General features: G+C 42.6%; 1 protein-coding gene and 1 long non-coding RNA gene across 2 annotated transcripts in view; one reads left to right on the top strand and one right to left on the bottom strand.

Annotated features, from left to right (window-relative positions):
• LOC310767251 overlaps window positions 1–12,478 on the bottom strand; it is a 124,628-nt gene extending 112,150 nt beyond the window's left edge. The window contains exon 1 of the long non-coding RNA XR_014550799.1: window positions 12,155–12,478. This is a non-coding gene — a long non-coding RNA (uncharacterized lncRNA). The remainder of the gene's footprint in view (window positions 1–12,154) is intronic.
• Window positions 41–11,543, top strand: TPMT (thiopurine S-methyltransferase). The gene is made up of 9 exons (XM_083624082.1): window positions 41–201; window positions 2,294–2,449; window positions 4,333–4,425; window positions 6,001–6,130; window positions 6,647–6,699; window positions 7,721–7,795; window positions 8,932–9,017; window positions 9,822–9,866; window positions 11,186–11,543. The coding sequence occupies exons 2-9, from the start codon at window positions 2,310–2,312 to the stop codon at window positions 11,296–11,298; spliced, it is 735 nt and encodes a 244-aa protein (XP_083480208.1). The 5' UTR covers window positions 41–201; window positions 2,294–2,309; the 3' UTR covers window positions 11,299–11,543.
• Window positions 12,479–13,866: the final 1,388 nt, after the last annotated feature.

Here is a 13,866-nt window from a genome sequence, read left to right as displayed (position 1 = left end):
GGGGCGAGGGGAGGAGACAATGTAGCCAGGCTCCCGTTTCCTTTCCGCGCCGCGTGGAGAGGCGGAGAGAGAGCGCGAGCGCGCAGAGACCGAGCCAGCCGCGGCGCAAGCAGGTGTCGCTCTCCCAGGGTTGCTGACGGTGAACCCGGCAGGCGGCGAAGCCCCTCCCTCACCTGGACTGGGCCGTCCTGCCTCGTGAAGGTTGATTTTTTAATAAATTATTATGGTGGTGGTTGTTTTTCTGTCCGGAGAACTCCCTCAGTTGTCTTATGGTGAAGCAGAAGCTCTCCACACCTGAGCGTGGCATTGCTTCTTCCCTCAGCACTTGGATGTGGTTTAGTTTATTTCGTGGCATTTATTTTTTTAAAGCTATTTTGGGGTCAGGGTGCCAACTTGAATATTGTGGGGGCCCAGGTAAGCTGCGCCCGGCATGATCGATCACATGACGCGCCATTTGAATAGCAATGCCCATCAACCCTGTGGGGGCCCAGACCCCTCAAATATTTTATTGTGGGGGGCCAAAGGCTCCACGGCCCCTAGGAGTCAACTCCTATATTTGGGGACACCAAAAACTCTACTTTTGTCCCCAATTCCCAAATGGATAAATGTCATGTGCAGCCTTGTGACAGCATAATGCTTATCCGTAATTGAACCTGTGCTTGCCGTAATAGTAATAGAGTTTCCCATGGCTCATCCAGTTGTCCATTGTCAAAGGCACCGATAAGAGTTTAAAGTCCTTCCGTCTTTCAAGTCAAGTCAGTCACTGTCACCACCGCCATCATTCCTTCTGATAATGAAGTTGGACGTGTGTACATGGTCATGGCCAAGGGGGGTCAGGGAGGGGCAGCTGCCTCCACCCATCACGTAAATCAATGCAAAATACTTTACTAACTGAGGTTCTGTCGCTCCCCCAACACAAAGCCTGCCCCCCAGCATAAATTCTGGCTACACCCATGTGTGTGCATCAATTCAGAACTGAAGCAGGACCTCCCTGTAGTGATTTCTGAATTTGGGGGACTTATTTCTGTTGTAAACAAAATCTTCCCTTCTACCCGTATGGGGTATCCAAGAGCCCATATAGAGTCCTTACATGGGTTCCCTAGTGGTAGGAGAAAATAACAGAGGCCAACCAGAGAAGATTGAGAAGCGAAGCAGCTAGTAAGCCTGATCTTTATTGATCTGTTGCAACAGGGTGCTCCCCTCACACACAGGAAAGAAGGAGGACCCCGAGCAAAGGTGTGCCTGCCCTTATATAGACATTTTAAATTCCCTGACCTGGAGCTCAAGACCACCCCTCCATACATCATACATACATCACAGAAAAGGCGGTCTACAACAGAAATTTGAATGTTGTTTTTCCTGTCTGTCAGGTTATCTGATAGTGCCTTATCTGATTGCCTTTCCTGGTGGCCTGTCACTCTTTGAAATGGTGATTACTAAATTCCTGTAACAATGGGAAGGTTCCCTGCCCCCCTCCTTCCTTGCAGAGAAAACATTTGGTCAGTTTGAGAGTCAAAATGGTTTCAGGTCGGTCTTCCTGTGCTGATCTATGTATGTGCTTGGTTGGAACGTTATGAACATTTATTATATAAATAAGACCTTAAAATTCTTATAACATTTGTAAATAGCAAGCAGGTTTTTTTTAATGTCAAAAAATAGTCCAAAAAGGACTTACTGTATATTCAATGAACTACTAGGACCTATGGAAGGGTGAGGGCAGTTGAGCCATGGAGTGTTGAGGTTGCCAGTAGAACGAAATGAGGTGGTTTCAGGAGGGTGAGGAAGAAGAAAAAGAGGTGTGTCGCCCTCCCATGAACCCTAAACAGCACTATAAGGCTGTTGGGAGTGTAATGCAACATTTTGCTGTGAGTCCCCATTGTTCCTTCTGACGCCCAACTTCTAATGTCTGCTTGGAAGCAAAATAGTGCCACTCACTTCCTGCATATGCAAGAGACCACCTGTCAGTTACCTGACATCATACAAACATCAGCCCCACTTCTCAGGATTTTAGAGCGTTGTGCAGGACTTCCAAACAATATATTTTGCTTCAAAAGGCACATTCTAGGAAGAAGACTCAGGCTGTGCTTTAAGAAGCTACTGTTATATAGTACAAATGATGCTTCTTTGCAGATTGTGCAATGCAATATTTTACAGACATTCCATAAACTTTATTTTATGAACTTAAGCAAGGGGTGGGAACCATGTAAACATGTGCAAAGTTCCTTGCTTAATGGGAAGGCTGGAACATTCAGTCAATGATTCACAAGTAGTTGCTGTTCATTTTTCTCTGTAGAAGGGTTGCCTGAGCCATGGAAAGTTCTTCAGATACATTTGGAAAGGATGACTCTGCTGATGCCAAGTTACAAGAATCCAGAGTAGTGACTGAAGAAGAATGGCTGCAGAAATGGGAAACGAACAATATTGGATTTCATAACGAGCAAGGACATCCGTATGTATTCTATCCTCCCATTTTATAATAAAAATTGTTTGTAGGGGTATTTGGCTCTCACACACACACACACGACTTGTTTAAAATACTGTGTTGAGGACTTGTTTCTGAGCAATACAGCAATTTGTTCTGAGGTCTGTTAATTCAAGGTGACTAATCCAAATCAGATTTTTTTGCTTCACTGAATCACAGGATGCAGGGGGACTCCAACTTTTTTGACACTTTTTTGGCACTGTAGCCAAAACTTCTTCAGTTTTGAAGAAGTTCTGTGGACACTAGTCTCAAAATGGCTGCCATGCCCTGGAGGCACGGCATAACACAAAATTAGAATCTTGTAACCACAGCTCTCTCCCAGCCCTAGAAAACCACATGCTTGCAGTGGGAAGTCCTTCTGTCCTGCTGGTCCTAGTTGTGGATATCATAAGATATTGATTTCACACACCCACACACAGATGCTGTTGTTGTCTATCCCCTGTACCAGGAAAGAGAAAGATATGCCATGTGACCACACCACACTCACAGTAAAATGCTGTACACAGCACATTCACGCCACAGACCATAGGCACACATTCATCTCTGCTTCTCTCTGTGTGTGTCCATTTCTCACCCATGTGCTCATACTCATGATTCTCACACATATACACAGCCATACATATATATCTGCCTCTTTCCGTGTGTATATCTCTTTCTCTCATATATCACACATCCCTTCCTTTCCCTCTCTCCTTTTCTCCCTCTCATCTCTCTCCCTCCCTCTCTCTCTCTCACACACACACCCCTGTTGCGCAAACATCAACTCCCAGCTTTTCCTTCTTTTATACAACAATAACATCAGCAGGCTCATTCAGAAAATAATAATAAAAAGTTTTGTTGTTGCTATTATTAAATGATTAGAAGTCAGGAACTCGTGCCAATCTATCACAAACCACAGAGAGGTCTATCAGTAGGACACACCCCACCCCCTCAATAGCTCAGTAGTAGAGGAGCTTCTTTACATGCATAAAGCTCCCAAGTTGAATGCCTGACATCCAGAGTTAGGGCTGTCTAAAAACCTGGAAAATGGCTGCCAGTCAGTGTAGACAATACTAAGCCAAACAAACCAATGGTCTGGCTCAGTTTAAGTCACCTTCCTGTGCTTGTGTTCACCCCTGTTCCAGAGTGTCTCAAGTATAGTTGCAATGTGTTCTCCTAATAGCCCAATTACACAAACCCAATCCTTGTTTCCAAGCACAATTCAAAGTGTTGGTGCTGACCTTTAAAGCCCTAAACGGCCTCGGCCCTGTATACCTGAAGGAGCCTTTCCACCCCCATCGTTCAGCCCAGACACCAACGTCCAGCTCCAAGGGTCTTCTGGCAGTTCCAGAGAACCAAGCAGAGTTCTGCTTCTTGGTAGTGGCGCCTGCCCAGTTAAACACCCTCCCATCACATATTAAGGAAATAAACAACTATTTGATTTTTAGAAGCCATCTGAAGGCAGCCCTATATAATAATTTTTATTTTATTTTTTATACCCTGCCCAACTGGCTGTAGTTTTCCAGCCACAGGGAAGTTTTTAATGTCTGATGGAGCGTGAGAGGCAGAGGGGCACTAATGTCCGATGTTGTATTATGTTTTTAATATTATGTTTTAATATTTTGTTGGGTGCTTCCCAGAGTGGCTGGGGCGACCCAGTCAGATGGGTGGCATTTAAATATTAGTCGTAGTAGTCGTAGTTGTAGTAACCTGGATGGTTTCATTTATTGTTTGTTTGAAGCTGTCCTTTGCAATAGTTGCAGTGGTTAAAGCATTAAACTTTCCCCTCGCAAGCTATGATTATGTTCTACTTGTATACTGAGTCAGTAAAAATAAGATATACTCTTAAAATAATTTCTTTTCTTCTGCAGTCTCCTAAAGAAGTATATGGATATATTTCTCGATGGCAGGAGTGGGCTGAAGATATTTTTCCCACTTTGTGGCAAAACCATTGAAATGAAATGGTAAATGACACACCTCTCACTTTCAGGAACTTTATCTTAGTAGCTTGATTTAAAAGGGGTTCTATTGGGTTAAGCCACAGAGCCTAGGACTTGCCTATCAGAAGGTCAGCGGTTCGAATCCCCACGACAGGGTGAGCTCCCGTTGCTCGGTCCTTGCTCCTGCCAACCTAGCTGTTCAAAAGCACATCAAAGTGCAAGTAGATAAATAGGGAATGGTTCGCCAGAAGTGGCTTAGTCATGCTGGCCACATGACCCGGAAGCTGTACGCCAGCTCCCTCGGCCAATAAAACAAGATGAGCGCCGCAACCCCAGAGTCAGCCACGACTGGACCTAATGGTCAGGGGTCCCTTTACCTTTACCTTTACTGAGTTGGAGGGGATACTGCTGCAATTTTAAATTCCTTAATTCTGTGCCTAGTCAATCCACAAGGGAATCCTGTGCATTCCCCATTGAAATGAATGAGATTATGAGCAAGATTATGAGCGCTCAGGCCACGCTCTCAGCAGGTATCCATAGGACTCAGCTGACCATTCCACAACCATAGAGAGGTATGATTCCTGGTGTTTGGAACAAACGGTAACCTGAAAACTGTAAGTTTGGATATGGCTAATTATTGTGATGCTGGACTGTTCAGTCCATCCAGATGCAAATGGGTTTGGGATGCATTAAGGTGGTCTGTCCATGTTGGGTTCATAATCAAGTTTTTACCCAAATGAATCTTTTCATTTTATTTTTATTTTGTAAGCCACAGATGCTTGCACAGCTTGTTATACATCTCACTTTATATTTGAAAGGCATAGGCAAACACTCAGAAAGAACATCCATGATGTTGGGATGCGAGGCAGATTTAGGGGAGTGCGCACTAGGTGCAGAGCCCAGTAGCACTGCAGGAGGTTCTGTTATTTAGAATGGAGCGTGAGAAGCAAATGGGCACTGAATTTTGGGATCCCAGGGTCTTCCACTGTTGGGACAGTAATGCAAGCATCCACACTTTTTTCATGGAACAGAGCTGGTTTAGATGATAGGGAAGTGACTTTCAAAATTTAAAAGAGAATGAATTAGCCAAATTTCATTGTGGTCCTTAAATCAGAGAAGATGTCACCACCACACTTTGTATGTATGCATTTCTGTACATGGAGCCTTCCCGTCTCCACAGGGAAACGTGGAGAGCCCATGTCTTGAGATTCTTTGCCTTTACATGTCTTCTCCTAGTCATAGATGTGTGCACCATTTTCATGAATGCCCAGGGAGCTAAATAAACATGACTAGCAAGTGCGTAAAGAGGTCAGCTTAGAAAGTATAATCTCAGAAAGAAAAGCAGCTTGCCTGAGAACAGAAAAGGAGGTGGACACCATTACTCATAGTTTGTCTGCTTCAAATTCCCTACTCCCAGTGGTACACTTCTTTGCTTTAAAAAGCAACGGTCCTGTTGCACATGCCTATTCTCAGACACTGGTGGCTGAGGTGTGGCCCTGCAGAGCACCAGCCATGTAGATTTTGACCATTTTTTCTTTGTCTGTGTTTTAAAAAACAGTAATAAAGCATAAATAAACTTGCTGTCTTGTCAACACATAGGTTAGCTGACATGGGGCACCAAGTCGTTGGTGTGGAAATCAGTGAAAGTGCACTGAAGGATTTTTTCACAGAACAAAAACTTTCATTTTCGGAAGAAGCCATTCCAGGCATCCCTGGTAAATTACTGAAGGTATGTACTGGGGATCGAGGAGATTTTCATTTTAATGTGAATATACCTAATTCACACTCCCTTAATCAATACAAGAACCGAAATGCAACTTTCTTTGAAAATTTGTATTTCTCCAAATTTCCCGGTGCAGTTTGTGGGAGCTAAAGTATGCATGGAAATGTATATACTAGTAAAAATAATATACAGTACAGGGATCCATTATCAGGAGAACTTTATTGCAAAAATGCATGCACTAGGTAAAAGTGCACACAAAAATATGAATTTTAGGAGAAATGCCAGCAAAAACGCATTCAATGTTTTGTGTGGATTTTTCAAAAAATAATTCACAAACTGATGCAGAAATGAGGTGAAATGGATTTAAGTAACTCCATGCATTAGACTGTTTTATGGTTGTCTAACAAATAAAACATTAGTTAATGTTAATTTTTGATTAAAATATCTTACTAATTGTTCTTTCTGCCTTGTTGTTTTATTTAAATAATGCTAACTCAATGTTATCCCTATTTCTCACTGTAGAGCACAACTGGAAATATTTCTTTGTACTGCTGCAGTATTTTTGACTTCACCAGGTAGGAAATGATTACTCTGAATATTTCTGCAAATTAGAATGGTGCTAAGCTCTGTTTGATCTGAACCCATCAAATATTTCCTAAGAAATAAAGACAGACGTTCAGAATATGCTGGATAGAGCATATTTTCCATCTTAATGTGGTAATTGCTGATGCATCATTATTTCCAGAACACGGGGGTATCTTTTCCAATTAATTATGATTCAATTTCCAGTTTGCAAGATTAAATATCTCTTGTGAACACTGAAAGTTCTTCAGTGCATAGTTTCTTACATGTACACAGATTGCAATACTATTGGCTAAGAACTCTTGGTGCTGCCCATAATCTTTGTAAAACTTACCTTTGACTTGAGTAGTATGTGGCCTGCACCCCCAGACCTGATAGTCAAATTTCCCTAGCTGGGGTTAAATCTCTGATCAGTCAATTTTGTTCCTAAATAGAGTGGACTGATTAGGTGGACCGAATTATGATCATCTCCTTTGTTTCAGCATGAGATCTTTAAATAGCATTGTATTAGTTTTACTCTCATCATTCTGTTTAGTAACTTAAGGAAATTCCTGGAATGACAGTTTCCATTTCCTCATCCCAGCAGCTCCCTGCATGCTCTGCACACCCCAAAAAGCCTCTAAGGAGGATTGGACGTCCTCTTGAACAATGTGGGGTGGAACACAGGGGATTGCTGAAAGGGGAAGGATAAGTCAAAAGCAGAAAAAGTTCATTCCACGAACTTGTTTTTGTTCATGGAAGGCGTAGCCACTTTCATATGGGGCGGTTGCTTTCCCATGTTTACAGGATGCAGCCTGTTCATTTTGACCTTCAGCTTCATTGAATGCTCTGGATGAAAATCCCAATTGCATCATCTGGGTGGCTCTTGCTTAAGCAGACTGAGAGCTCTGTGCAGTAATTTAAAACCCCACTGCTTTTTTATGCAACATCTGTCTTTCCTGCCTAGATCATAAAACTGTGGTTGTTACAGCTTCTGATATGCAATGCTTCCTCCCTCTCTCCTCCTCCTTGTAGCGCCATCACTGGCAAGTTCGATGCGATTTGGGATAGGGGATCTCTAGTAGCTGTTAACCCTTGTGACAGAGAACGGTTAGTAACTATCGCTGAAATTTATGCTCTGTTGATGTTGAGACCTACTCTCCGTCCTTTGCTAAAGTCTCTGGATTTAAGGAAAGAACAATTTCCTCTTTGGCATCATTGAATAACTTGTACAAGCCACTCTGCCACTTGAGGCTACTCAAGTTCCATAATACCCAGTTCCATAATACAGTGGTACCTCGGGATGCGAACGGGATCCGTTCTGGAGCCCTATTTGCATCCTGAATAGAACGTAAGACGCGACTCCACATGCGTGGGTTGCGTTTTGCCACTTCCGCGCATGCATGTGACATCATTTTAAGCGTCTGCACATGTGCGAGCAGCAAAACCCGGAAGTAACATGCTCCGTTACTTCCAGGTTGCCGCAGAGCACAACCTGAAAGCGCTCAACCTGAAGCACATTCAGCCTGAGGTATGACTGTAAATGGAATAGCAATGGAAATCCCTGGCTTGTTGAAGTTAAGCCTAAAGCAGTTGCCTCACACACCAGTCCAACAGGCAAGCGGCCACATGGAGTGTGGGTGAAGTGCTCATTTTCAGGCCAGAAGGCCTGACCTTTTAAGGGACTCTGGGTTTGCAAATGGGGCAGGGCCTACAAGAGGTGAACTGGAGGCAGAGGTTCAGGTTTGTCCATTTCCCATTCTGTAACAATACTCTGTACTTTGTTGTTACAGAGCTCCACTAAAGATGAACCCACAAATGTCAAAGTTTTGTGCTAGATTTTGGGAGATAATAGAGCTTTGTTACAGTGGCCCTGCAATGGAGATTTGTTACAGTGCTGGGGCAATCCTTTCTTTGTTAGGGAGATTGCTTGTTAATGGCCCAAAATGAGCATGTTTCCTTGATGAGAACAAATGCCCAGATAGGTTTGCAAGGAAGAAACTGAGTGGAGTAGCAAATCTGCTACTTCCATAGAAGTGCAAATGCTGCTTTTCTCCAGTTAGTATTTATCTCTTTGTAAATAAACCAAGTATTTTTAAAAGGCTGTAAAACTCAAGTCCCCTCTCCTCCAAAGGGAACTGAATCCAGGAAGGTCTTACTGCTTGGGGAAGTGGGAACTGTGTGATTGTGTTAAAATCCACTGCCTGAAGTGACACAGTGTTTGGGCTTCTTAATTTTCTTTTTAGCTATAGCCAGTTGATATTATCACTAATGGACAGCAGGTGTCATTGTCTACTAGCAACCTGTTTATATGACCCAAGCAAACATAAAGGTAAGATATTATGACTGAACTCCATCTTGACATTGTGAAAATCCTACTTATAAATCATGCAGCCTGGTTTCTTGGGAAGGGGTGACCTTTTGTGACTAGAGATGATTATGGAACTCAGGCATGGGGCCAACATGAGATTTTGAGGCAGCACACGTTCAGCAAGACTGAAAAGTCAGGTTTCCCAAATGTCTGTTGGTCTGTGATCCCAGTGCACATTTGATTTTCCCCATTATTACTTGCCTACTTTTTCATTCTAAAATTGGGCTCCAGGCAACTTATAAAAATTCTAGTTAAAATACCATGGAGAAGGTTGTAGCTCAGCAGTAGAGCATCTGCGTTGCATGCAGAAAGTCCCAGGTTCAATCCCTGGCTGGAAATGGCCCTGTGTGAAATCCTAGACAGCTGCTGCCAGATGTTGTAGACAATGCTCAGCATAAGGCAGCTTTCTGTGTTCCTAATTCAATGCAAAAACAAGGTAGCGGGTCAAGGGATAACAACATAAAAGAATGCGCAATCCAAGTGTTTGTGGATTTCTACTGCCAGTTGATTGCAAAAAGATGCAATTAAGGTTAATATTTGGGGATCAGGAGCAAGCCACTGTACAAGGCTTACCCATGCAATTTCCCACTTTCTCATAAATTGCACCCATCCTTCTAAACTAGGTTTGGCAGTACAAGTGGCCCTCACCAAACTGGCTTGAAATTGAACAGGTTGCATATGTAAACTTGTGTACGGTTATTAAAGTGAGTTTATCGCCGTACTTAGTTTGATTTCTCCTGATTAATTGGTTGGTTTCTTTTTCAGGTCCACCCTTCTATGTTCCTGATTCTGAAGTGAAACAATTATTTGGTGAGTCAGCTGAACAATGGTTTTGACTTCTGTCAAAATGCATGTGGCAGACCCAGCGTGCATTCACGATGTAGGAGCAAACTGGGTGTTTTTCCACTGACAAAAGACAGTGACGCTGTTTGAGAATGTTTGCTTCCTAAGCAGAATCCAATGGCATGCGGAGTCTGAAAATAGACACCAGAAATGTATCAGAGCCCTCAAAAACCATTACTTCCCCAATTTCTTTTTTCTGCTGATTATTTTGTGCTAGGGAAAAGAAACTTGAACCTGCACGTCTAGTCTAATAGATCCTGTCTCCTTGTGATGCAAGGTTACCTTCAATACAGAGCCCTAGTAATTTAATCTAAATTCTTGGACCATTCCTTATTCTCTTTAAATGTTTCCGATTGCCTACCTGCGCATAAAGGTGGCACCCTTCATCTTGCTTGTCCCTAATTTCTTTAGACAATGCCTGCTCTGTGGATTTGAGCATGGTGGTGCTGTTTCAGTTTCATCTAAGTCTGGCTCCAGCCTGTGCAATCCACACATTGTCACACAATTCTCTCCACTGCTATCAGCAGATGCAGGAGTTATGTCCTAATAAAAATACTGGTTCTGCTATCCCTGTCACTGCCAGGAGTGCTGTGGCTGCCTACTCTGGTTTCTTACTGCACAATATGTGCACAGAGGGTAATGTGATCACTGTATACAAGTATCACAGTGTTTGTAAATGCAGCCTCACTGTGTGTGTTTGTATCCCGTAGCCCTTTTATCATATATGTGAACAATGCAGCGTGCCTTTTTGCTCTCGTGATTTGGAGTCAAACTGTGCAGGCAAAGGAACATATTTTACCTGCCTTTAGATTAACCACAGTTTGTTGGGTATGGATGACCTGACAAGCAGCAGCTAATCTAAAGTGGAAGGGAAAGCTTCCAAACTCCTCATGGCTACACAGAAGAAAAAGGTGGGGAGCACACTAAATTTGATGTGGCTAATTCTCATCATGCTCAACTATTATTTGGCTCAGGGGTAGCCAGTGTGGTGTTCTCCAAGTACTGTAGACTGCAACTCCCATATCAGTTCCAACCAGCATGGGATGATGGGAGTTGTAGTCCATCACCTCTGAAGGGCACCACATTGACTAACTTTGTTTTAGCGTGGCATCCAAATGAGACCACTCATGGCTGTTGTGAGGGCTTAACTTCTACTTGCTTAAATGAATGAATGGCCCAAGTGAGAAGACTTTGTCTCTAACAAAATTTATCCCTGGCAAAACACAAAGCAAGCTTTACTTGTCCGTCTCTAGATCAGTAATTTCTTGTTCTTACTTTCCTTTCAGGCAAATCCTGTGATATTACATGTCTTGAAAAAGTTGATCGCTTATCAGAGAGGCCTAAGAAGTGGGGTTTAGATTACTTTTGGGAGGTGCTATACATGCTTGTGTTAAAATAGCCAAGAAGATAACAAGCATCTTGGGCTGCAGGTCTGTACCTTGAAATAAGTCCCACTGAATGGAGAACTCTTCAGAGTAAACATGTATAAGATTTTCCTGTTAAATGTGGGAGGGTGCAGCTCAATTACAGAACATTTGAACATTTTGCACCTTCAAAATGAATAATTCTCTAGCTATTAGATTTGACTTATAAAATCTGTACTCATTTTATGTGAACTTCCATATAAAAGTCACATTATTTTTGTCTGTTTTGCCTTCTGAATTATTTCACTATACAGTTTTGTAAAGTTATCAACCTCAGCCTTTTTCTATCTAGTCCTCAAATAATGGGAAGAGGCAGTCTCCTTAGCCATATTAATACTCATCAGCAGACATGTATAGGGTTGCTATACTCAGAGAGATGTATTGTTATGTTATTGCCAGCTTTCCAGTTTTAGGAGATCCTTTCACAAGGTCTGCTTCAATTTAAGGAAAGGATACTGGTGACATACTGGAGTTAAGAGTTGTTGCTGTTGTTTTTTGTACCGTTTTTTATTTACAAATGTACAGGTTGAGCAGGAGGAAGCAAGCACACACCCAGATAGATTGTACTACTTTTGTGACAGCATCAGTTCATCCTTAATATCTTGAGAAATTCCTAGCCCCACATGTCACCACCAAAATCAGCAATACTGAAGGTAAATTATCAGCAAAGCGGTGGAAAACTTTATACTCATATGAATTCTGTAGGTTACAATGGAGACAGCTTCAAGCTGACAATTTCAGGGTACAGTCTAGGCGTAGTGAACACATCCTAGTGGAAACTGCTTCACACTTTATGTCGAAACAAAATAAAAAAAATCCTTCCAGTAGCACCTTAGAGACCAACTAAGTTTGTTATTGGTATGAGCTTTCGTGTGCATGCACACTTCTTCAGATACATACTTTATATGGCATTCATACCTGCTATGGGTACATGAGCATTTCCTACAGCAAACATGTAATGTGTAAGGGTAGACAGAGTTCTGTTTGTTTGAAACCTTTTTACACCACTCTTCAGTCAAAAAAACCTCTCAGTAGAGCAGACATAAGCTTAATCATAAAAAATAAGCTCCTTCCTACAGAATTACAATGGAAAGCACCTGATACAAAAGGAGAAATGGATGAGGAGTAAAGGGTGGGAGGGGGGAAGAGACAACAAAGTCAGGCACCAGCTCCTAAAGTTACAACATTATTACAATGACCAGCTGGTTAAGAGAGTGTAGGAGCCAAACAGAGCTGGCCTCTCAGCAGAGCCACTTGACAACACAGTGAGCATTTTCAGGGGAACAGCAGCAAATCAAGGCTTCCTGGTGTGTATGTCTGCTCCTCTTACTATACTTTCACTAAGGTTTCCTGAAATAGTTTAGCCGTAGGAAACATGAAAGCCATATAAAAGTGTGAAGCGCTTCTGATTCAGAAACCTTGAAGGGATCAAACCACATGAGGTATATAGCCGCCACTCTTTTGCCTCACTGAGTTATCCCTTAAACCAGGCGTTCCCAGTTTATTTGACGCCCACTACCCGCTTGATTCTGTAAACTCATCCCAAGTGCCCCCTACCCTATAAAAAGCATTATTCAGACCCTGTAAGGATCCCACTAGGAAGATAATAACACAATGAACTTCAAAACTGTGACAATTAATTGCAGCATTGGATTCAGAATCCAGTTAAAACTAAAATTGATTAACTTGATCCAATGATACTAGCTATTCAAAGTCTGATAGTCTAGGGTTGCCATACATCTGGACATATCCAGAATACTGCAATTGTCTGCAGTGTCCTTGCGGAAATCAGTCAAATGTCTGGGAAAATTTGGATGTATGTCAGCAGTTCTGTTCTTGCAGATTTCCCCTTAAAATGACTTCAGCAACTTGCCACTGTCCCCTTTCCTCTTAGCGGCCTCCTTTGGGAACCACTGGCTTAAACCAATAGAACAGGGCAGTGTAGGCATTATTAGTTCAGTTGCCAGAATGGCTGGTGTCATTCATTACCTGAATTGCCTTGTGTCTATATGAACCCTTCTGATTCAGCTGTTCCCTCTGCTTCTGCCATTCCATACCTTTATTACAAGTGTCTTTTCCATACTGTGAAGAAAACCCTACAGCTGAGGAAACAGCTGCTGCCACAAGAGCCCTTTCTTTTGCTTGGGGAGGGGGAACTGAGAGGGACCAGCCAGGAGAAGCAGCTGGTGGCACATGTAGCAAGAGAGCACTTTCCCCCCTCTGTATTCCATCTGGGTGCTTTTGCACGGGAAAAGTGGAGAAGCATTCTGTCAAGGGCGGGATGGTGTTCATGCTATTTTCTTTTTCAAACAGTTTGAACATTCACAAGAGCGGGGAAAAGGCTGCCTGTCATTTGAAAACAGTGCCAAACAGGCCTGGGATGGTCACTTGGCTTGAATGAGAAACTAAGTTGAGATTTTGTCAAGAATGGCAACTTAAATGAGGCAGGGCAGGACTTCCTTTTAAAAAAGAACAGTTGATTGGTAAACCATTATTCACTCAACCCCACTATGGAGGTCCCTTGGAAGGCATGGAAATAGTAT

The sequence above is a fragment of the Podarcis filfolensis genome (assembly GCF_964270895.1).
Source record: "Podarcis filfolensis genome assembly, chromosome: 7".
Taxonomy (NCBI): Eukaryota; Metazoa; Chordata; class Lepidosauria; order Squamata; family Lacertidae; genus Podarcis; species Podarcis filfolensis.
Note: the sequence above shows the minus strand (reverse complement) of the source record. Positions and strands in the feature narration are given on the sequence as shown.